This window comes from Sciurus vulgaris (genome assembly GCF_902686455.1).
Source record: "Sciurus vulgaris genome assembly, chromosome: 18".
NCBI lineage: Eukaryota > Metazoa > Chordata > Mammalia > Rodentia > Sciuridae > Sciurus > Sciurus vulgaris.
In genome coordinates, this window is record NC_136479.1 from 11,412,907 (window position 1) to 11,438,187 (window position 25,281).

The 25,281-nt window shown below is 39.7% G+C and overlaps 2 protein-coding genes across 7 annotated transcripts in view; one reads left to right on the top strand and one right to left on the bottom strand.

Moving 5' to 3' along the window:
• The window catches only part of PARN (poly(A)-specific ribonuclease), a 578,557-nt gene that overhangs the window by 498,480 nt on the left and 54,796 nt on the right, over positions 1 to 25,281 (bottom strand). For all 6 annotated transcript variants that reach the window (XR_013760652.1, XM_079120583.1, XM_079120580.1 and 3 more), the window contains 3 exons: positions 21,020 to 21,075; positions 19,524 to 19,610; positions 15,977 to 16,051 (listed from right to left, as the gene is read on the bottom strand). Coding sequence is in view for 5 of the 6 variants with exons in the window: in XM_079120583.1 (XP_078976709.1) it covers positions 15,977 to 16,051; positions 19,524 to 19,610; positions 21,020 to 21,075 (218 nt within the window). In the remaining variant the exon portion in view is untranslated. The remainder of the gene's footprint in view (positions 1 to 15,976; positions 16,052 to 19,523; positions 19,611 to 21,019; positions 21,076 to 25,281) is intronic.
• MRTFB (myocardin related transcription factor B) overlaps positions 1 to 25,281 on the top strand; it is a 386,264-nt gene that overhangs the window by 352,369 nt on the left and 8,614 nt on the right. The window lies entirely within an intron of this gene.

A 25,281-nucleotide genomic window follows, 5' to 3' on the forward strand; every position in this document is an offset into this window, starting at 1 on the left:
AAGGTGAATGCAGAAGCAGCTGCCAGACAGATGAGTGAAGGCAGTGGCATGCAGCTGTGTGCTCTGCTGGGGCACAAGAGGTCCCATCATCTTCCTGTCACTGTCTCTTCAGATCACCCACCAGAAAAGGGCCCCCACCTGCTGATGTCGGGGCAGAACCACTCACTGAATCCAAGGCCCTGATCAGTTCAGCAGACCTCAAAGCAACACTTTGCTTAATTATAGGCTCTACCAGGAAAAGATGGCACTGTGTGTGACATGTACAGAGGTTAAAAGGAAGACTGCATAAGGACATCGCAGTGTTCTCACTTTGATTTCAACCAAATTTGCTACATGTAACTTTTTCCTAGTGCTGTCTAAAGAATTAAACAAATCATCCACTGCTTTTCATTCTTCTCCCATCTCAGGTCACTTCCTTTCTAAAAGGGCCAAGGTACAAAGATAGAAAGCAGCTGAAATGAAAAGGCTGACAAAGTAACCACACAGAGTTTCTCAAGGCTCATCACCCAAAGCAAAAGTGAAGGCAGAATTCCACAAGAAGAGGATGCAACTGCAGAACAAGGTGCCAAGAAAAAGAAGAAATAGAGCTGGGGATGGCTCAGGCGTAGAACACTTGCTTAGCAAGCCTGAGGTCCTGGGTTCCATTCCCAGCACTATTAGAAAGAAAAGACAAGAAAGTATCATTTTCAATTAAAAGTCAAACTCAACAGTTGCACCCAAAGTCTCCATTCTCCTAATGACCCAGCACTTGGAACCATGGTCTATGCCAGGGCTAAGCTGCCTGCTGGGCCAGGAGAGGCTGTGGGGAATCCATTTTTGTAGCATTGTTCATGGGTCAGGAACAAGAATGACTCCTGAAGTCCTGCCAGAGGTACCTCTTCTTTAAAAACAGACAGTCAGGGACACAACTCAGTTGGTAGAATGTCTGTCTCGCAAGCACAAGGTCCTGGGTTCAATCCCCAGCACTGAAAATAGAAAAAAGAAAAAAAAAAAAAAAAAAAGGAAGCAGGCAGTCCAGATCCCTTTTCCCTAAGGCTTCAGGCTGCACATCCTGAAGGAGAAATGAAGGCAGAAAACAACCAACAGTCAAGTCTTTTAGAGTCACGTTCTTTCAAGTCTCCCTGAGCACTGCCCTATGCTCAGGGAGCCACTGCTCCTGGGGAATGCAGTTAGCTTCCGATGAGCCTCTGGTCACCTTTCTGTCAACTGCTCGATATGAACCTTGTTTCCCGTTGCCCCTGTCTAAGGACACCTCGTGTGACACCTAACGCCGGCTCACTAACCCTGCACTCCCGGCCAACAGCATGAGCTCCCCCGGAGCGCGGCTCATCTAGTGCATTTTCACCATGAGGCAGGTCACAGCCTTCTTGTATGTCAACACTATGTTTTGGGACCATCTTTTATAGCAAAATCACCAAGAAGCATAAAATTCAAAAAACATGGCACTAATTAGACAGGGAAAGGACACTTGCTCACAGTCTGAGAGCTGAAACTCAGAGGCAGCGCATCGACTTGTTCGGCCTCAGCTGGGAAGGAGCACCTTGGGCAGCTCAAGTCTCCGCTCTGCCTGTCTGAGAAGGACCATGAAAGCACTCTGAGCACTGTGTTTGAAGTTACAAAGAAAGCTTAGCAAGAGAGCGAACCCACGAGGACAGAATCTGTGAATAATGAGGGCTGACTGTGCTCTTCACACCAGGACCCAACTAGCTTCCCTGACTGAGCCTCAGAAGAAATCCCTGTCCAACCTTAGCTTACAGCAAACACTTCTGTCTGTGGCATCCTTGTATTATTTTCTGAACTCACTCCAAAGAGAAGCTCTACAACAGAAAGCTGCTCTGCTCACCTAGGAACTGGGACCTGAGAGGCTCCAAGAAAAGACTCCTTGCTGCATTGATAAGAGATTAGTTAAAGCGACAATCCAGCTGCAGGAAGTCATAGGAAAGACAACTAAAACTCCTCTTGGCAGCAGTTTTTCAACCCTTTGGTCAAAAGGTACTTCTGTCACTTTACCCCAGTGCAAAGGTGGTCCTGGGGGAAAATCAAACTAAGGCCCCCAGGCCAGGCTTCTTTGGCTCCAGACTCCAAAGCTCCATCCTCTGTGCCATGCTCCTGTCTGCAGACTGTGCCGTGGAAGCTGATACTAATCAGACCACATTACTGAGCATGAATAAGCGTTTAAGGGACAAGTTTTACTTGAACTTGGAAAAGTGGATTGGTTGTCTGAACAACAGCACCATCTTCTGGTTGGTGAAATGCAATCAGGACGTATAAAGTCACATCTGGAGTTAAAAAGCCTTTCAGGTTTTGTAAACCAGAAGGGAGAGGCAAATTAAAAAGTTGTTTCAGACAAGCACAGTGCTGTAATCCCAGCAACTCAGGAGGCTGAGGCAGGAGGATCACAAGTCTGAGGCCAGTTTCAGCAACTTAGCTTAACCCTGTCTCAAAAATAAAAAGGGCTGGAGGTGTAACTGAATGGTAGAGCACATCTGTGTTCAATCCCAGTACCACCGGGAAAAAAAATAGTTTCCATAAAATCCAAACAATGGCAGCAGCAATAAAACATTCTCACAGACTACTTCTAAAACACCCACTCCACAGTGGCCACTCCCCACCTCTCAGCCATCCTGTGCTCTTCATCCTGTGAAGAGAACTCCTTAACATGTCACTGAAGCCATGCCCACCCCTGGGCATGCAAAAAGGTTCTTTGCTGCTCACATACAAAGTTCAAATTTGAGGCGGGCAGCAACCTCAAACTGGAATCCTGCCCTTTCAACTCAATCCCCCAGGACTGGTCAGCATCCAGGAGCATTGTGCTTGCTTGCACTCTTGTGTTCTCTCTCTCTTTAATGTATATGAAATTTCATTTTAATTATTTTATTTTATTAGTTTTTGATACCAGGGATTGAACCCAGGGGCACTTTTACCACTGAGTCACACTTCCAGCCCTTTTCAAATTTTTTAAAATTTTGAGACAGGCTTTAGTTGCCAAGGCTGGCCTTCAACTTGCAATCAATCCTTTGCTTCAGTCTCCCAAGTTGCTGGTAGTTGCTAGAGTCATAAGAGAAGATGATATTGTAGTTGGGCCACCACACCTGAACCACATCTTCCTTTCTTATGGCTCTAGCGAGCTAAGGAACACATGGATTAGCTCCTGAGTGCTCAGCAGCATTTTTATTCCTCCAAAGTACAAGACTCCATGGTAGATCGTGGCGATGAAATATTCCAGCCTAGGGTCCCAGTGGTGCTCCTATCAGTGAGACCTATCAGTGAGAGCTGCAGCTGTAAGGAGTCTCTAAACTCTACCAGAGACCCCAGAAGCTGGTTTCCAGTCTTCCCTCTTCAATGCAGTAGCAGCCCCACCCAGATTCATCTAGGGCAAGATTCCTCTTGGTGAGAAGCACAGACATCTGCTCCTGTGCATGACGGTGAAGGGGTGAACAGAATGAGCAATTATCTGAGATGTGTCTGCATGGATCCTGACAGGTCTGGAGCTAAGAAGCACCAAGGAGTGAGTGCTGTGCCAGTGACTTTTGCTTCCTCTCCTGACCACTAACACCTGCCACCATGTCTTGCACACATGGAAAAGTTCTTCATTAAGTGAATCTTCAGTTGTCTCCTAAACCATTAGAATTCAAACATTTTTAACCATGACCCACAACCAGTGGGTTTTTATTATAACCCAGTACACATGTGTATCTGTATGTATAGATTTAACACTGAAAAAAATGTTACATTTAAAAACCAGGGCTGGGGATATAGTTCAGTTGGTAGAGTGCTTGCTTGCCTCACATGCACAAGGCCCTGGGTTCAATCCCCAGCAGCACAAAAAAAAAAAAAAAAAAAAAAAAAAAAACATTTTCTTGTAACTTCTTCCTTTTTTTAAATGCTGTCACCACTCACTCAGATGATTTCACAACCAACTTGAGAAAGTATGATGCACAGTTTGAAAAGCACGGTCATAAACATCCACTGTCATGCCCAGCTCTGTTGTGGTGGCATCCCCTCCTGTTTTCTCTCTGCTAATCCAGGACTGACCCTTTCACCAACAGCACATTAAGGCTTCTCTTCAAAGCCTTCCACAACTCTGTGCCCAGCACTGTCCCACAGACCAAGGATGTGAATAAAGTTTGAGGCATGGACCCCACTTCAAGTGGCAGCAACTCTGGTGGGACACGTTAACACTAGTTGACGTGCTTCAGCTCAGGCGTCCCCTTCTGCGGACCCAGGAGCATCACTACCTGCACTCTTCCACTTACTACTGGGCCATTCATCCCCTACCTTCACGTGCTCCAGCACCATCTGCATAAACAGCATTTAAATGTTTGTCAAAGATGACTCCATCGAGCAGGGTTTCTTTTTTTGCAATCTTGTTTGTCATAGTTTTCATGAACTCTAAATTAGGAACTGAAGTGCACTGTCACCAATTCTTGGAAGCCATGTCCCATTTATTACTCTATGTAGCATTTATAGATGTGGCAGGTTCCCAGCTAAATTCAATTTGGCCTCAGTCTCTTAGAGGAGGCTATGAACCGAGTAAACAAAAAGACCAACCTTTCAGACATTTAAAAATAAATAGGACCGTTTGAATATGTCCACCTAGTGCAGCTATTTTTTACTCTGTTACAGTGCAACCTACACCCATGGAAGAGTGCCATCAGGATGCCACCTCTGACAGTGACTGAGCTCTCTGAGGGCAGCTCCCTGTTTGAACAGTTTGGTATTAGATACCCGGAAACCCTTCCTGGAGTTATCTTTCTTTTTTTTCCTCAAAGCACTGGGGACTGAACCCAGGACTTCTTTCATGCTAGCCAAGTACTCTACATTGAGCTTCATCCCTAGTTCATTTGTTATTTTTATTTTGATACAGGGTCTTCAAAGTTGCTGAGGTTGGCCTTGAACTTGCAATTCTCCTGCCTCAGCCTCCTCTGGAGCTGGGATTACAGGTGTGCCCCATAAGCCCAGCTCAACCTTCTATTTTTAACACACAAACCCTGTGCTTCCATTTTCTAACTCTTCCTCCTGCCGCCCCCTCACACCTATCCTCTGCCACACCAATGGGTGTGCTGGTCCAGCCCCTCACCAAGACTCAGCCCTCCTCCAGCTCACTGCTAGAGGATGAGCACAGGCTCCACTGGCTCCAGGAAGCTTTCCCTGCTGACCCTCTTCTGCACCTTCATGCAGCCTGTGCTGGCCCTCCCGCTCTCCGTCACTGCACTCAGCACTGGAGGATGCACTAGTCATCTGATTGGTTATCTGAAGAAGGGCCTGCATCTCCTTTCCCCACCTAAAGCCAGCCCCACAGTCCTTCAAGAGGAGCAAAGACTTATGCAAAGAGTAACCCTGCAGGTTTCAAGTAAAAGCCATCCTTCAAAAACCTTTAAAAAACACCTTCTTAATTAATCTCTTCTCTGTTGTCACTGTAAAGAACACTGGGCATAAAAACCATAAGATACAACCTGCAAAGGAGTCTCTCTGAAGCTCCATCACTTCAACTCACCTGCAGAAAGGGTAAGGGACATCCCCGCCAGCAGGAGGATGGAATGCAAACCTTTGTTACTCAGCAGTTTTCCAGGTCATGGTTGGCTTTTACGATCATACCACCTGAGAAACACTCACCAGCACCCAGAGGCACTAATGCAGGTGAAACGGGCTCCAGAGCTCAGGTTGCCACAGCCATCAGTGACAACATGGCACTGACCTAGCATTAGCTGGCACTTCTGCCACACATGATAAAGTGACATTCACCCTGCTACCTAAGTGATGTTTGGTCTTCTTTCCAAGATAAACAAATACACGTTTCCTAAGAAAAGACAGGTTGTAAAAACACTCAACGGTGGAAATACTGTCAGTGAACATCACAAATCAAAAATGTTCAATATCTACCTTTTCAGAATATAGGTTTAAACCAAAAGAAACTGGAGGAAAATTCAGAGAAACTAATCACACAAATTTCACGATGAGAAAAAAGATGCCATAAAATAATTTCAGCCAATCACAAGAAAGGACTACCTGCCGGCCACACCAAGAGTTTTAAAAGCAAGATATTTCCCTTTGCTGTGTTTCTTTTTCTATGAACAAAAATAAATTATTATTTGTTTATTAATAAAGAGGGGGAAGTGGGAGTGCTTCTCAGTGGTACAGAACATGCCTGGCATGTGAAAGGCCCTAGGTTCCATTCCCATAACTGCGAAATAATCAACAGTGTGGAAAAATTAGTTCCTTTAAGTTGTTTAAGAATATCATCATAGACCTAATGATTTCACTTCTTCAGAATTTAATAATCAGAGATATAGATAAGAACTGAAGAACCGATGTTCATTAAGTGCTCATTTAAAGTAAAAATGTGGATATAACTTAGACATCCAAAACAGAGATACAGCTAAGTAAGTCGTGCCTATCTATATAATGAAAGAGAATGCGCTGTTGAAAATGAGGTATAGTGGGCTGGGCGGGGCTCAGTGGCAGGGCGCTCGCCTAGCACGTGAGGCACTGGCTTTGATTCTCAGCACCACATGAAACTAAATAGATAAAATAAAGATATCGTGTCCATCTACAACTAAAAATATATATATATAAATAAAGAAAATGTGATGCAAATACTGACCTAAAAAACCAAACATCTAAAAGGAAAAACTAACCAAGATATTACTAGCATTCATGTCTGGGTTGTGAGACCATGGCTGAACTGTTTTCTCCCTTCTACTTTCAAATATTTTTCACATTGTCAACAATGAATTTGATTTACTTCTAAAATTGGAACCAAGAGGGCAAAACAAAAGCATTTTTATTTTACAAGTGACAGTGCAACTTGACAGATTTACCGAATATTCTGATAGTATATCAGAAAGTAAACATTCTTAGATTCAGACAACAGGCCCTAAAACAAACATCACATGCCAGTGGTCTGGGTAAGAAACCAGGTGTCAGCATGTGGAAAGCCAGGGCTCTGGAGCACAGCTTGCTGTGCCTGACACCGAGCACACTGCTACTTGGATGCTGGTGATTTTACTTCTTTCCTGAGATGGGGTTTTGCTAAGTTGCCCAGGCTGGACTTAAAATTTGCAATCTTCCTGCCTCAGCTTCCCACGTAGCTGGGATTTCAGGTGAGCCAACAATGCACCCACCCTAACACTAATTGTATCAAGGACTTACGGATCCTTCTCTGGCAGTGAGGATGTTTCCAGCTCTATTCTCATACCAGAAAATGCCCTAAAGAATGTTAGTTAGGCAGAATCCAAATTACTGTCACACTCTTAACTCTGCCTGATGCAGATTTCACAGCAGAGATAAAATTGCAAATTCTCAAGATTAAACACACTAAGGGAATAGGAAAACAAAAGAGTTCTTAATAAATGTTATTAAAATTTTCCATAGTGGTTTTGATGGATTAAATGATTTAGAGAAAAAAAATTCAGTCAGTTGTTCTTCCAAGTATTAAAATAGAAGACTGCTATACAACCAGGCATGGTGGTGCACGCCTGTAATCCCAGCAACTCAGGAGGCTGAGGCAGTAGGATCACAAGTTTGAGACCTCAGCAACTTTGTGATGCCTGGTCTCAAAATAAAAAATAAGAAGGGCTGGGGATGTGGCTCAGTGATTAAGTGTCCCTGAGTTCAATCCCAGTACCAAAAATGAGAAAGAAAAAAAAAAAAAGTGTAGAAGAGAGTTAACAGAGCATGTTCACTCTCATCTTCCTAATACTTTTCCTTTAGCCAACTTTAGTCCTCTATAAGCCACCAGTAAAAATCTTGCCTGTATAGAAAGAAATACATGTGTTCCCAGGATCCAGTGCTTACAGGGAAAAAATTCTATGTCATTAAAATCCACAAAGTAAATTATCAGTCCCGTTCCTCTAAAATAAGCTTCCCCACTCCCCCAGTATTGGGGATTGAACTCTGAGCACTCGACCACTGAGCCACATCCCCAGCCCTATTTTGTATTTTATTCAGAGACAGGGTCTCACTGAGTTGCTTAGCACCTCGCTTTTGCTGAGGCTGGCTTTGAACTCGCTCGTCATCCTCCTGCCTCAGCCTCCCAAGCCACTGGGATTACAGACGTGCACTGCCACAACGGCTTAAAATAAACTTATTTAATAAAAATCTTACTTTAAAATGCCATGCCAAACTCACAATCACTTATCTATTTGCTATATTAATAATTCAAGGTGCTTGTTGTAAGTCAATTCCACAAGCAACTTAGGACTGGGAAAATAAACGTGCAAGGAAAAATACCACTGTTTGGTTCTTTCTTGAATATTTTATATATTTCCTCTTTGACAGAAAAAATACAATTGACATGCTAGTCAACTAAAAAAGACACCACAAATAGAAGCAAAGACATCAACTACTTTAACACCGTGTATGATGTGCATGTGAAATCAAATGAACTAAAGTCACTTTAAATCAGTCAAAGGAGATAAGTTACATTTTTTTTTCTATTTTAAGATTTTCTAGGGGAGTGGGGAATGAGAGAATAATGGGGGAACTTTAGAATATGTAGAAGGAAATAAGAGAGAGACGGGTATGAAAAATGGTGGAATGAGACAGACATCATTACCCTCTGTACATGTATGATTACACGAATGGTATGACTCTACATTGTGTACAACCACAGAAATGAAATGATGTACCCCATTTGTGTACAATGAATCAAAATGCAGTCTGTAAAAAATTAAAAGCTAAATTAAAAAATAAATAAATAAATAAAATATTTTCTCGATGGTGGAATGAGGCAAACGTCATTACCCTGTGTCCGTGTATGATTACATGAATGGTGTGACTCTACATCGTGTGCAACCGGAGAAATGAAAAGTTGGGCTCCATTTGTGTACAATGAATAAATAAAATATTAAAACGCTTCCATAACAAACAATTTTCTTAAAACATTATTAAACAAAGAGAAAGAAGTAGTGTAAGCATGGTATAGCTCTACAGCAGGAAGATGTGAAGCTACAAGCAGATGATGGAAGGGCAACAGTTTAAAAGCCCAGGTAAGGGAGTGCCACCTCCCACAGGTAGTGACTCTAAGCTCCAGGAAAATGCCAGAATGATTCATCTGGGCACTTGGGAACATGAATAAAAACTAAAAGATTTTGGAGGGGAATCAAAAAATTGGAAGAAGCAAACTGGCTCAGAGTGGATTTCCTGGGTTGTGTGTGTGACCGCCCAGAGGATGACTGGTTAAAGGGGCCTGGGCACTTAAGACTCTGACAGGAAGTCCCTTCTTTCTAACCCAAGGAAGAAGCATAGGACAGCTGGAGGCAACAGAGGATGAAAAAAGGAATTCTAGAAAAAAGGAAACCAGAGGAGGGGAACCCCAGATTTGGTGTGTAGCCTCGGATAGTCTCTGGCTGACTGTTCCTTTTGGATGCAGCAGACTGAAAGCAATCTGAGCTAGGATTCAAGCCGCCCTACCCGCTGCCACACACACAGGTATGAAAGAGCTTACAGTCTGAGACTAAATAAGTTAATGGATAAAACTAAAAGAAAAGCGTCAATACCCTTCTGAGGCATATAACCAAATCCAGAGTCTCAACAAAAGAATATTCACCACATCCAGGAAACAATGTCAAATCCCTACCATACAAAGGCCAGAAAATACAGAGTACTCTCAGGGCAAAGCTGTCAACAGGTGCCAACACCCAGGTGGTGCAGATGGTGGGATGATTAGACAAGGACTTCAAACAGCCTGTTCTATGTTCCAGGAGGTGAAGGAACACAGGGTTCAGAATAAAAGGAAAGAATAAAAATAAACTGAATGGAAATAAGGCACTGAAAAACTCAACATGGATGGTCCCTGACTCATAGTTCAACCTGACAATTTTCTTACTTTCTGGGTACAAAAGCATACCCATATAACATTCTGCCTTTAAGTACAGTATCCAATAAATCATATGAGATATTCAATACTTTATTATAATATAGGCTTTCCTGTGAGATGATTTTGCCCAATCATAGACTAATGTAAGTGTTCTGAGCATGTTTAAGGCAGGCCTGGCTGAGTTATGATGTTTTTAGTTTAGTTATATTAAACACATCTTCAACTTAATGATATTTTCAATTTACAATGTGCTAATCAAGATGCAATCCCACTTCAAGTCGAGGACAATCTGTATATGATATAAAAAATTCCCTGGGGACTAGGGTTGTGGCTCGGTGGTAGAGCACTTGCCTAGCACATGTGAGGCATTGGGTTCCATCCTCAACACCATATTAACTTAATTTTTAATTAATTAACAACATGGAAAAAAACGAAACAGTACAAAAAAGTTCACTACATAGGCTTAATAACAAACAGAATAAGGATGACAGAGTAAAAAGTATGTGAGTTTGGAGACTGAAATTATCTAATTTGAATAACAGAAAGAAGGTAGGGAAAAAAATGAGGAGAGCATCAGGAACTACTAGAATAACAAAAAAGGGTCTCCTACATACAGGTGGTCGGAATTCCCAAAGTAGGCAAGAGAATACAGAATAGAAAAAAAATTTCTGAAAGTCGAGAAAGTTCCAAATCTGATAAAAGACATGAATCCATGGATTCAAGAAGCTCTGATAATCTCAAGGGGATAGTCAAAGAGGAGAAGCTGAGGGTGAAGCACATGCAGAGCACACTCCAGGCCCTGGGTGTAGTCTATGAGATGAGGTGAAATATGAACTATTAATGGACAGTGAAAAGCTATAGAGACTGAAATTCTTAAAAGCAATCACCACTAAATTAACGCAAAGAGATAAAACTACAAAATCAATGGAAAATTTAAAAAGAATGATTGTTTAGCAATTCATATAATACAAAAGAAATAGAAAAGGGATAAACAAAGGAAAAAAACAGGGAATAAACAAAAAACACATTTTAAAGTAACAGCCTTAACCAGATCAATTATGACATTAAATCAGACTAAACACTGCAACTACAAGTCAGAGTTATCAGAAAGGATAAAAAAGGAAGACTAAACTATACACTGTCTACAATAAACATACATATAATACACACAGGAAGAGAATAAGTGGAGGAAAGGGTACACTGAACAAACACAAAAAGTGTTAAAAAAATGGAATGATTATATTAATATCTGATAAGGAAGACTTAAAATCAGTAGCATTACCAAAGACAAAGAGAGACATTTCATAATAATAAAAGAGTCAATTCATCACCAAGATAAAACAACAAAAAGTATAAAGGTACTTAATAATAGCTTCAAAATATATGGTATGAAATTGGAAATAATTAAACAGGAAAATAGAGAATTCTGAAATCACAGGAGTTTTTAACACTTCATCTCCAAACTTGACAGAGCTACTCAACAGAAAAAAACATTAGTAAGGACATAGAATACATGAACAACACTAATAGATGTGTAGGGATCAAACCACTACTAGAAAATTTGATCTTTCTAGGTACACCTAGTATATTCAGCAAGACAGACCTTAAACTTGGCTACACTTGACCACAAAACACAAAAGAGCTGAAATCACTGCAATCTCTAATCAAACTGAATTAAATTATACATTAGTAGCAATAAGAGATCAAGGTTATCCTAACCATTTAGAAATGAAACCATACCTTTCTAAATAATCAAAGTCAAAAGAAAAATTAGGAAACTTTTTTAACCTAATGATAATGAAAATGCAAATATAATTTGCAGGATACAGAAAAAGCAGTGCTCAGAGGACAATTTATAGCTTTACATGTTTTCATTAGGGGGAAAAAAAGGTCAAGTTGGGCTGAGGTTGTAGTTCAGTTGTAGAGTGTTTGCCTAGCATGTGTGAGGCACTGGGTTTGATTCTCAGCACCGCATATAAATAAGTAAAATAAAGATTTATTGACAACTAAAAAAAAAAAATCTTAAAAAAAAAAAAAAAAAAAAAAAGTCAAGTTAATGATAAGAGTCTCAGCTATGTGCTCACTGCCGGCTGAGATTGAGGCCTTGTGCACCCAGTGGAGATGGGGTGCAGCTGAAAGTAAAAACGGGCTGACCTGTGAACTGCTTGCCCATCTCATGTGTTTCCTTACCCTCCTGGCAGATGGCGAAAGCCTTACTGTCTCAGTGTTTAAGCGTAACTCCTGAGAAATTACTAGCTAACCACTGAACTATTATGACCTAGGGATAACCTGCAGGAAACCAGGCTTAAAACATTTCAAAAGAAAAACAAAACAACAACAACAAAAAAACAGTTACATAAGGTTCTACCTAAAGAAATTGGAAAAAGAGAGCCATGTAAACCCAAAGGAAGTAAAAAGAAAGAAATCTTCAAAAAAGCAGAACCAACAAAATAGCCCAAAGCAAACAATAGAGTAAAATGAACTAAGCCAAAAGCAGGCTCTTTGAAAAGATCAACAAAATTGGTCCCTAGCTAGAATAAACAAGGAAAAACAAGAACACAAATTATTAATATCACAAATGGAAATTATTTATGACTGAAGATTTTGCAAACAACAAAGAATAAAAAAACACACAGGTAAAGTTTGAGGTTATAAGCAGTCTTTTAGCAAATTCAGTGCTGAATGATCACCTTCAAAGAGTTGTATCCACAACTCTAATAGTTATCTGTTTGGCACAATCAAAAGCTGTGCTTTTAAAAGTATGCTTAAATATAAGTGCACTCAAAACTTAGGACTGATGTGAAGCCCAGATCTTCCCCCACCACAACAAATCATCTTCAAAGCATTCCTAAGTCAGTGCACTGGGAATTTACACAACTATCTCAATGTAGGCATGCTTCACAAAATAACTGTTGGATTTCTACCTCTTCTAAAGTGCCTTTATCTATTTTTTTTTTTTTAATTTCTTGTAGTATTCACTGTGCTCCAATCTCCAGTTTTCAAAATGATCAAAAAAACCTTATTTTTTTCAAACCATTCCTATAAAATGTATAGAGGGAGGGCTGGGGAGATAGCTCAGCTGGTAGAGTGCTTGCCTCACAAGCACAAGGCCCTGAGTTTGATCCCCAGTACCACAAAAATAAAATAAAATAAAATAAAATAAATAAAATAAAATAAATATAGAGGGAAATAATGTCCTCAAATGCACTCAAAACAATGTCCAAATACTGAGTATGATAAAATAGTATGACATTTGAAATACCACTGAGCTCTTCTCTCATTGAACAAAACTGTATTAGAAATATAAAAATCCTAATTATGAATAAGATTTCAGATTTGACCATTATGAGTGATTTCTTAATGACTTTGAGAACAATTCTCAAACAGTGAGGATCAGTGAACTCCATGCCCACACTCCATGCCCAGTGGACATATACTGCGGCATCTGATCAGCTGAAGGGGAAGAAAGCTTAGCACAAGACTTGCATGGGGTATCACTTCTCTTAACACTCCAAAGCCAGGAATCTTTATCTCCACAGCTACAGCAAACAAAAAGCAACAGGATTCAAACCAAATGGTGTTCAACAGAAGGGTTTTAACAATCGACATACTAAGGTTTCCTATAAGAAGAGAACTTTCATATTCAAGAAGTTGGAAAATGGCTTTGGAAGCCTTGATTAGAATTGGTAATGCCAAGAAAAAAAGACAGGTGTCAGTTACAAAGGAACTCCTTGAATACAAATCAAAAACAGTTTGTATCAGAGCCAAAGAAGCCATTATGAACTGCTATATAAATAGGCACTTAATGATTTTTTTCAATGTTATATTATTGATCTAACAAGCCTCTGTTTCCGCTGAAATGAGTAAGTAATTTGTTTAAGATAACATTAATAGGATCTGCAGCACATTAGGTACCCTGGGTCCCTCTCATCATTAGAATTATCACTATGAAAAACAAATTTCACATTGTATTTCAATTAAATATATGCAAAGTTTCAGAAATCACAGCAAAAGACCAGTTGAGTGCAAAAAAGGCATTTCTAAGTCATAATACCACAAATATGACTTATTTGTATCAATAAATATTGCATATTTACTTACTGATGCCAGACATGACTGCTTTCAGCACTGCAAGACAATAGTGAGTTCTAAGAGATATGGTCCCTGCTCCAAAGAGTTTATGGGCCATCTGTTAAAATGATGAAATAAGGTAAAAAGAATGCTATGCAAGCAGAGGGAATGGGGTCTGACCCCTACAAAGGCAGCCAGAGAAAACATCCAGAAGAAATGATGTTTAATTTGAGATGAGGGAGAAAGCAGGGCACAGCCCTGTTCTGTAGGAAGCCAGGGCTTAGTAAAAGATGTCTCTGTCAAAGGAAACTATGGTCAAAGGCACAGCAGGTGCAAATTGCCAGGCACTTTGTTAAGAGTTGTCTTTTGTGCAGGAAAAGAGACCTAGTAGAAAATTAAACTTTGATAGCCACATCTGTATATAGCACAAGGTAACAGTCATTCACTTCTTAATCTAGGAATGAAAAAGGAAAAAGTTGTGGCCTATTCTCAACACTGCCCATTTAAACACACACATTTGTTAGTCATGCCACAGAGTGAACAAGATGGACCCAGCACTGTCCACAGGGAGGCAACACAACCAAGCAGTCAAACACAACAGAGTGCTCCCAAGGCCCGCTGAATCTGACACGTAGCTCCCAGAAGTCAGTTATCACTGAATAAAATACTTAGATTAAAAGCTACTGTTTGAAGATTTTTCCAATAATAAGTAAGGAAGCAATCATTATTCAGCAGGAACATTAAAAGGAACCCTGACACTCCAACACCTAAATAAGGATTCATCCTTGTATTTTCAAATAAATACCACTAACTAGTGTTCTACAGATTTCAAAGCATTTTTACAGTCTCATTCTTTCTGTTCACAGAAGGGAAGTCAAGCAGGTTATCTTAATAATCAACCGCCATTTGTCAAACACTGAGGTGGAGTACCAGGCTTTTTGCTGGGAACTTAACATCATGATCTCATTGCACCCTTGCACCTACCTGCAAAGGAACTCTGCCACCCACCTCTTACAGACACAGAACCTAAGGCTTAGAGGTCCCCGTAACTTTCACAAGGACACATGCAGACAAGCAGCGGAGCTGCAGTGGGTCCCAGGTCAGATCCCGAAGCCTACACATCTCCTTCCCTCCCCACTGCACGGCTTCTGTGTCACTAGAGTGTGACCAGCAAGGCAGCTGGAGCAAAGACACTGAGCAGAGGAGATAAGAACAGGCTGCAGGTCAGGAGTTCCAGCTCAGTTCTCTTCCAACCACACTGAAGCCGCACCTTGGTGCCTGCCCATTGTTTGAAGGTCTCTTTAGCTTTCTAATAAGTTGATCCCTTTGGATTGGGTTCTCTTTAAACCACCTTTCTAAAGATTGTGGAGGAACAAATCACAGAAACATATCTAAGCAAAAATCAAAACACTTAACAAGCAACACTATTCACACCCTGCATCCAACACTATCTTCAGGTGTCATATGTTCCTGAAATAAACTTCACAGTGAAATCTGCTATTAAATAACTATCATAAAAGCTCAAAACTATGCCAAGCTTTATACACATAATCTCATGTAATCCTCACAATAACCCTAACAAGATCATACTATTATCCTTAGTTCACAGAGATAAGCACAAGTTTATCAAGGTTAAATAACATGCCCAAGGTCACACGATTACCAGTGGTGAAGCAGTATGATTCCAGAGCCTATGCTTCTAACCTCTACAACACAGCCTGTGTTCATGAGATGGTCAGATAACTAAACAAAAATATTCTGATACAAATTTGTATGTTCACAGAAGTGTTCATACATAATTACTTGTGAGTTACATTATCAGAATTATATAATCTTAATGTGCTACTCTTTGTTAAAAGAAACAGGCATCTCACTTAAAATTTTCTCACCTTTTAGATTATTAAACACTTCATTAAATAAAGAAATAAATATAATTTAAAATTTTCACACCTTTTAAATCATGAAGCTTGAAATCTATTTGAATATGTAGCTGAATGACACATTTTTTTGATACTCTACTCAATAGCTTTTTAATTGAGAGTGAGCTCACACTCTACACACAAAACAGATGCCCCAAACACTCACCAATGGGCACTTGTTCAGGTTGACTGAGAGAGACGAAAGCCGATGTGTCATCAATCCAGGATATCTGAATGCTACCTGTTAACATTAAATTGAAAGTAAAGTGAGCACTTCACCATTTAGAGAACTCTCAGATTTACTTTATAGATCTGATGTTTATAGAGATGCTGGTTAAAAGCAGGGGAAAAAAAAAAAAAAAACCTGATTCAAAAATCTCAGCACTACAGGTCAGCCTGCTTAAAACTTAAATTCACTATAGTAGTTTTTCTGTTAAAATTTCAGGAGAAATAAGCAGCTTATAGAAATTTGTTTTAAAAGGAAAAGAAAGCTCCAATTGGATTGAATCCTGGAACACATCATCATTTAGTCCAGGGCTGGAGAACTTTTTCCCTCTCAAGACCACTAACAGAACTCATAGATCATCCATGTTCGAAAGCACTTCTGTTTCTTTTTCGAGATTGCTACGGTTTGAACACAGTGGTTGCCCTACTCCCCAAAATCATGCTCAAATTTAAGACCCACTCTTAAGAGGGTGGAAATTTGTAATCCCAGCTATTTGGGAGGCTGAGACAGGAGGATCAATAGTTTAAGGCCAGTATGGGCAATTTTGTGAAACTCTCTCAAAATAAAAAATTGGCTGGGGGCAGGTGCTGTAGTTCATTAGTAGATTGCTTGCCTAGCATTTGCCTAGCATGCATGAGGTCCAGGGTTATATCACTAGCACCACAAAAAGAGGTGGGGGGATGTAATCTGACTTTGTTTAGATGGGAGGCTTTCAGAAATGATTAGAATTAGATGAAACCATTAAAGTGGCTTCATGATAAGAGGGAGAGAGATCCAGACGGATACACACCTCCCCAGTCTCTTGCCTGTGATGCCCTACAGTACTTGAGAATTCTGTCAGTAAGAAGGCCATCACCAGATGTGTGGGCCCTTGATCTTGTACCTCCAACACCCTGACCAAAACTCACCTGTCTCTTGTGTTACTGGCAAACATAAAATGGACTAATATAGACACAAACTTTGAAACTGAAGAACAGTAAACAAAAATGAGTCAAAACACATCACAGTAATAAGGAACAAAATCAATGTTGAAGAGAATAAGAGGCAGAATGGAGGACAAGAAAACGAAGGAGCCAGAGAAAAAACCAAGTCAGATCAGCAATGGGGACAAACAGAAGCAAAGAGCTACCTTAAAACCAATGACATATACAGACTGAAAGGCAAATACAAAAGACTAAACATAAATAGGACAGAATGGAGGGGGAAATGCTAGGAGAATAGCAGGGGCCCAGGCGGCTGGAGAAAACAGAAGGGAAGAGCAGAGACCTGTCGGATCCATAACAGTGCCCTTGAAAAAAATACAGAGGACTGGACTTTACAAAATAGGAAAACATCACCAGACTCTAGCAATAAAAAAATGTTTTCATTCCTACTAAAATTTCTGAAAGTTAGGAATTTCTGAAAAGTGTTTTGTTTTAACTATCAAAGGAAAAAACAAAAATCCTTACTTTTAGCCGAGTAAGGCACAACACTGATTCACACAGTTAGAAAAATCAGGTGCTGTCATTTGGTTACTCTCTGCCCTGGGTGTGAGTTACTTTTAGACAGGTAACAACAGCTAACTTCTACTGAGTAGTGCTATGGTTTGGACGTGAGGCGTTGCCCCAAAGTTTCTGTGTTAATGCAGGAAATGTTCGGAGGTGAAGTGACGGACTGTGACAGTTGCAACCTAATGAGTCCATCCTAGGCTCAATGGATGACTGGGCAGGCTAGACATAGCTGAAGGAGCTGGGTCTGGTGGTGTGCCCTGGAAGGGCTACTCTTCCCTGTGCCCCTGCCCCCTCCTCTCTGCACCCTGACTCCACCCCGAGCTCAGCAGCTTTCCTGCACTGGGCCCTTCCCCTTGCACCCAGAGCAATGGAGTCAGCCTTCCATGGACTGAGATCTCTGAATCCATGAGCCCCAATTAAACTCTTCTACTTCTCCAGTGTTCTCTGTTGGGTATTTTGTTCACAGTGATGCAAAGCTGACTAACACAAGTAGTTACTATTATGTCACACACTTTTCTAATTGCCTTCTAATGATTGGCTCATTTGATCTTAGTGGCATATCAATGAAAAGGTATTATTATTATTATCAGCATCATCATCATCATCACAATCATTTTCTCCAATGAGGAAACAAAGAATACTTGCCCAAAGTCACACAGCTAATTTTTTTTTTTAATTAAACTGAAAAATTCTACTTGGAGCATTTTACTTAATTTAGTCAATTAAAGTTTGACAACACAGAAATAAGAATTTGATGTGAATCAACGAAAGCGTCCAAAAGAAATGAGCCTTGAAATTCAACTGCATTTCTTTATCTGTATTTAAATTAAAAAGCAACTAGGATTTCAGAGAACATCTAGACTATCTGCAAAGAGCAGGATAATTTTCCAGAAAGATGCCTTTCACATATTTTTCTAAAAATAAAGTATGTGAAGTTTTAAAGTTTTTAAATTTGTTTTTACTTATAAGAGGTAATATATGCTTACTTTAGAAAATGCAAAAAAGCACAAAAGGAAAAATAAAGCATTCATGTGCTGATGGCACGGTACTATCAGTCAGATTTCTATATACAGTTTTATAAAATAGTATTAGCTATACAGGAATCCTATTTTGTACCTACTTTTTACTCTAAGAATTAAAATGTTAACAACATCATTAATACAAATAAAATATTTTTCAAATGTCTGCATACTATCCCTTGAGGAAATGCATAAACAGTTACCAGTCTTACTTAGCTTTTTGCAGCATTCATTTTATCTAAGAATTTCCAAAGAGAATGATTGCTTAAATAACTTAATATCTTAAGACAAAGAGGTGTTGATGTGGGCTCAGGTTGTGGCTCAATGGTAGAACACTTGCCTAGTGTGTGTGAGGCACTGGGTTCAGTTCTCAGCACCACATATAAATAAATGAATAAAAGGTCTATCAACATCTTAAATAAAAAAAAGGAAGAGGTATTGGTGCAGGCTTGCAATCAGAACAGTCTACAAATCCTAACCAGAAGTCTGGTCAAATTAATAGAATCACATGACCTGGTAAAAAGGAAAGAACTACCCTCCTTCATAAATATCTCATATCTTGGTCAGCTCAGACAATTGTGTTGGTTGCTTTAATTATAATCTCAAGCAGAAACTGCCTGCCCTTATGAAACAGACATTCTCTCTGAATTTATTCTAAGATTATTTACTCTCAGTCTGGGTTTATGTTCCCTAGTCACAGTAATGGTGTCTTGCTTTTTATAGATTAATAGGATCCTACTGGAAAGTGAATCCTATTAATCCACAGATCAAATTAAGCACATATTAACCTCTCAGATCATATTAACACATATTAGCTCCTCAGATCATATTAGCACAAAAAACATCCATGAATGAAATTAAACCTTGTTGTGAATTTACATTCTTTCATGCCCAAACTAAAACTGTCTATCCACCCACAACCACCTATATCAAGAGAATAGCCAAACCCTAAGATGTGCATCTGCACCGTTCACTTACCAAAGGCACTGAAAAGCTGGTAAAGGTCACTGGTTTTCCATTCTTTGGGGAACGTCACATGGAGAACATGATCACGTTTAGGTTGTACTACAAGACAAATACATGATTAAAGGTCGACAGGTGAAAAGCAATCAAGTGAACCAGGGATCCTTTGATGAAACTACCTCACAGTAGCTAGTGGAACTGCTATGAATGCCTCATGATTTCCAAACAACCCCTAGAGTATACTTAGCATTGGCTGAACTCTGCATCACAAGCTAGACCTATACAGTCCACTACAATTTGATAACTAACTCTATGCAGAATCATCTCCTCTTTTCAAAAGGCTCCTGTGCAGATATTGCAAAGGGGGGGAAAGGCTACTCTGTTCTAGAAGTTTCCCTAAACATTTAACCTCCTTCTTTTAATCTAGCTGTCCATATGTTTCGTTTTTTTTTTAAATAATAATGCACTGGCCAAACTTAATGAATTGATAGCTTTTAAGCAGAGGCAGTCTCGACTCACAACACTGGGTTCTAATCCCAGACCACCGCTTCACCATGCAATTCTGGCCACTCTTGGCTATGAATTGGGAATGGTGATATTTAGCTAACAGAACTGCTGTGAGACTGGTAGACTGATGTGGAGTTCGGCACACCAGCATGGCAATGAAATATCATCCCAACACTAGTATCACCAAGTATAGTTCACCCATGAATTAAGGCAAATAAACTGAGACTAGGAGAAAAGCCAGGGGCCGGTACAGTGGCGTGCACCTGTAGTCCCAATCTGGAGGCTGAGGCAGGAGAATCTCAAGTTCAAGTTAAGAGCCAGACTTAAGAATTTAGCAAAACACTCAGCAGCTTATAGAGACCCTGTCTCAAGAGTTAAAACAAAGGACTGGAGGTGCAACTTGGTAAAATGCTCCTAGGTTCAATCCCTGGTTTTAAAAAAAGGCAAATGGAATGGAAAAGTAAAACATAAGAAAAGTAGCAGCAATTATCCCCCAAACAGACTGGATTTCCGAGGTTTTGTTTTTCTTCTTTCTTTTTGGTGAAGGGATGGAATGTAGGGTCTCATGCACACTAAGCTACACCCTCAAGTCTTTTACAGTTTTTAACAGGGCCACCTACCCCGTTAATCCACTAAAATTAAATATATACCTACTCAAGTAACTGGAAAACAGAAATTTTGAAAGTAACTGACATAGATAGCATAACTTGAAATCTATTATAAATATTTATAAGAAGTGATGAAATTAGAATTCTGAGGGAAAATGAAATAATGAAGCAAAGACATTTTTTAAAAATCAACTCATGCATAAACCGGAAAATGTAAGTAAAGAGGTGACTAATGAAGGCCCCAGGGTCCCATTAACTTAAGCATACTATTCATACCAACCACAAAAATCACTGCCCATGTTTAAGTAATAGATTTCCTTCAATATATTTTCTGTTAGTCCTTCAGACCACACACTTAAGTGCACAAATACAACGAGAAAATAAAAATTAACTCACAGTCCGGTCCTTCCAGGTTTAGATAGGGGATATCCATGACCCTCATAAGAAATAACCTATAAAAAGATGAGAAAAACAGGTAATGGACTAATTTCTTAAGAAAAGCACAGAGGTATCTATTAAATGTCTTAAGAAGCCCCTTGATTATACTGGTCTATTTCTAAAATAATTTTTAGAGATCTTAAAATTCAATTCAGAGATTCTTCTCTTGGGCTAAACATTTATCATAAATAGGACAAACAAGCCAGGTGCATGGCACACTCCTGTAATCCCAGGGACTTGAGAGGCTGAGGCAGGGAGATCGCAAGTTGAAGGGCAGTCTCTTAGCAAGACCCGGTCTAAAGTAAAAAATAAAAAGGGCTGGGGATGCAGCTCAGCGGTAAAGCACCCCCAGGTTCAATTGCCAGTGCCAAAAATAAATAAATAGGAAAAACTCCAATGAACTGCAGTATCCCGAACCTACAACAGTTTCTGCCCCTCAGTTGTTGCTCTGTAAGTATCAGCTTAACTGAGTGAAATCAGTCATCAGAAGGCTGAAAGTTCTGTGCAGAGCTGCCTTGTTACTTCAGAGAAACGGTAAGAAAACAAATATAAAACATCTTACCAACTCATGAATACCTGCTCCTACTCATTAAAAAGGCACCCTCATGAATGGTGTTTGTGAGCAGAGGACAGAATGACAGCATCAGTTTCTTTTCTGTTTTAATGAAATGCAAAGGCACTGGACAGATGCTAATCTCTTGGGTAAACCACATGGTCTCAAGAGAGTGTCTCAAAAGCCCATATCATTATCATCATTTAAAACATAATAAAAGTTCAAAGCAAAACAATCTTAAGAGCTGGAGTTGTGGCTCAGTGGTAGAGCGTTTGCCTAGTGTGTGTAAGGCCTAGTGTGTGGGTTCACTGGGTTCGATCCTCAGCACCACATAAAAATAAAGTAAAGGTATTGTGTCATATACATCTAAAAAATTTTTTTTAAAAATCCTTGTTAAAAAACCTATCTTAGTAATACAAACTATAGCAGTCATTTTATGTATATCTCCAAAATAGATACAAGGCACTTAAAGAAGAATACTTAATTACAACTTTCTATAATGTCATTCAATTTTCTCCATTTGCAAGATTACGGATAAAATATCAGGCATTTTGTTGTGTGTAAGATGATTTTCATAAGTTTTACTTGGATAACTGTACATTGTGTGTTTCTGGTAGAGACTACATTATACAGTAAATTAAGAAAGCAACCTAAGTACCCAAGAGCAATTAGTTTGGCTTCACTGCCCTACAATTAAGGCACAATATTACCAGGCATTCAAAAGCCAAGCAGGGTATCATCTAGTTTACAAATGGAACCAGCAGCATGAACAACACTGTTCTCTTAATGTCAGAAAAAACTTGTTACGGTAGTTTGTGGTTTGAAAGCTTGTACGGCCTATAATTTAATAAACCAAATTCCATGGCCAAGAAACCAAATTTATTTTTAGTTCACTAATTTAAGTTAATGTGTACTATTCTGCTTTTGTAAGCTGATTTGTCCAATTTAATCAATACAATTTATAATGCCAGAAAACAGTAAAATACCTAAAGCACCTAGCAGAGAAGGTTCTCAGTAAGAAAGGCAGCTATCATTATCATAGCCTAGGAAAGACCTGGGAAGTCATGCCTAAGGGTAGGAGGCTCAATAATGTTATGCTTCAAATTATTTCCAATTCTTCAATTAGCAAATTTAGACACAGTTCCCAAATTCTAAAACGAAAAAAAAGAATAAAAAAAAAAATTCAAAAAAATTATTTGTGCGTTGAGGTTTTCATAGGTTTTTTAAACATAAAAAATTAAGGCTACCAGAACAGAGAGACCAGGGGAAGCTACTACAGATGTTCTTAGAAGAAGCCTACTGAAAATGCCATTTGAATTAGTCTTGTGTTTTAGGGTAGAATAGTCGGCAATTTTTTTTTCTTTTTTTCTTTTTGGTACTAGCAATGGCAACCAGGGGTTCTTTACCACTGAGCTACATCCCCTGTTCTGTTTATTTTTACTAAAATATTTATTATTTTGCTAAATTACTGAGGCTGGCCTCGAACTTGAGATCCTCTTGCCTTAGCCTCCCAAATCACTGGGATCACAGGCATGCATCACCACGCCTGGCTTTTTTGTTTTACTTATAAAGTTCTTGGGAGCTCAATAATGAGTTTAAAAAACCTACTGTCCTACAAATACAACTATGGATTAACCTTAAAAAGAAAAGGGGGTTTCTCTAATTTCTCTCACCATGTAAGTGTTTAAAATTTTTTTCTGAGAGATGTCTTTTGTCAAGCAATATACATGTAGGCTATTTGTCCTATAATAATTCATATGAATTTTAAGTAGTATCTCTAATTTTTAAATAAAAATTCATTCTCCGGTAACATATCCAAAATACCTTTTCAAAAAGTTTGGTTAATCCTACCTATGGTGTTTGTTTTCTCAATACTTTTGACAGAAACCCTTTCCAATGAATTATTAATAGCACTTCTCAGTCTTCCCCAAGCCTCCACCTTCCCGTCCGGGCTTCGGGGAGAAATGCACAGCCCCAACCCCAGGAAGAACACTGAAACCAACTCTGAGTGTGACCTGGCAGACTGCAGCTCTGGAGAGAGCCATGCGATTGTGAAACTGACTCTAAAACTGTAGCTAAGCGTCTGCGGAACTGAACCAAAGTAAACCTTCCCGACGCCCTCCCGCCTCCTCCTGCCATGTGTAAGCAAGCCTTCGCTGTGGTGCCCCTGCTGCCCTTTGGAAGGAAAACCAAAGCATTCCAATGCACGCATGCCTCATCCAAACTGGCTGTCAGAGAGCCTGCGCTGACTCTCTGGAATGATTTGATACTTGTATTTTATCAAATATGGTTTGGGAACTTGACAGTTTTCATCTTAACGAAAGAGGAGATGCACTGGGCAAGCAGAAAGGCTGATAGCACACAGCAGGGTGCTCCTTCACCGGGAACTGTATACTAAGAACACTCTCCCAGAAGGCATTCATCTGCAGTCATCAAAAAGATCCTCAAATCAACATGTGCATGAAACACTATTTCTATTTTCCTGAAGATTCGAGATGACTATAATATAGTCATGACACTCAATCACAACTGTGAGGGAGTACTGCTACATTCCTGAAAGCTTTCTGATGAAATACCATTTTCCTACCTGACCTCTAAAGGTTATTTGACTCTACTGAAGACTAAAATTAAAATTCCCATACAGAGGCCAATTTTATACCAGAATTCTGTCCTGAGAAACTATGCAACAAAGTTCACATTCTAGATGTCACAAAGCAAATGCTGTGGTATTTGTCAGGTTTTCTCTGCAGTACTGTGAGTAAACCCTGACCTTGAGCATGCTAGGCAGGCACTCTACCACTGAGCTACAGTCCCAGCCGTTTTTATTTTTTGACGTGGTCTTGCTGAGTTGTCCAGGCTGGCCTCAAACTTGTGATCTTCCTGCCTCAGCCTCCCAAATCACTGAGATTACAGGTATTCACAATGATCTGACTCAAATTTGTCATTTTTTTTTTAACATTTTAAGAGTATATATACTACGGGCAACGCTAGAGATCATGGTTTGCAGATGAGTCTGAAAAGATTCAAGGTTAAGCATAGCATACGCCAGGGTCTTTTGCTCAGTCAGCATGATGGATAATTTCAGCTCTGCCTCTTAATGAGTCACATAATGCCTTTACTTCCAAAGAATCACCTCATCTCTGTTACCAATATGCTACATGGCACCCAGAAAAAGCGACCCTCCAAACTCTTTTGCCACCAGGGCAGTAGGACACTGTGTCTCAGACTATCTAAGAATGCTCACTAGTCACTGAAAATTTTCATTTCAGATGTAGAACTTCTCAGGATGACCTGGAACCATTATTAAAACGTGGTTGCTCACCAGTATCAGCATCACCTGGACACTTGTTAGAGATGCAGGTCTCATCCAAGAGTCACTGACTCAAACTCTGGGCTGAGAACCACTATTTAACAGGAAAACTGTGTTCAACACTGCTGTTAATTACCATTGGAGATGATTCCCCAGTCAGTTGCTTAATAACTTATACTGACTTCTTCAAAATAATTTGTCTTAATGGTTTGTTTATATTAAATGATTTTGACTTAGAAAAGCACAAAACTATTAAAACAAATAACAAGGACAATCTCAAAATCCAGGAAGCAATAACACAAGGCTTTACCACTCCCTGAAACCAGGAGGTCACACTGTGACAAGCAATTAAGATTC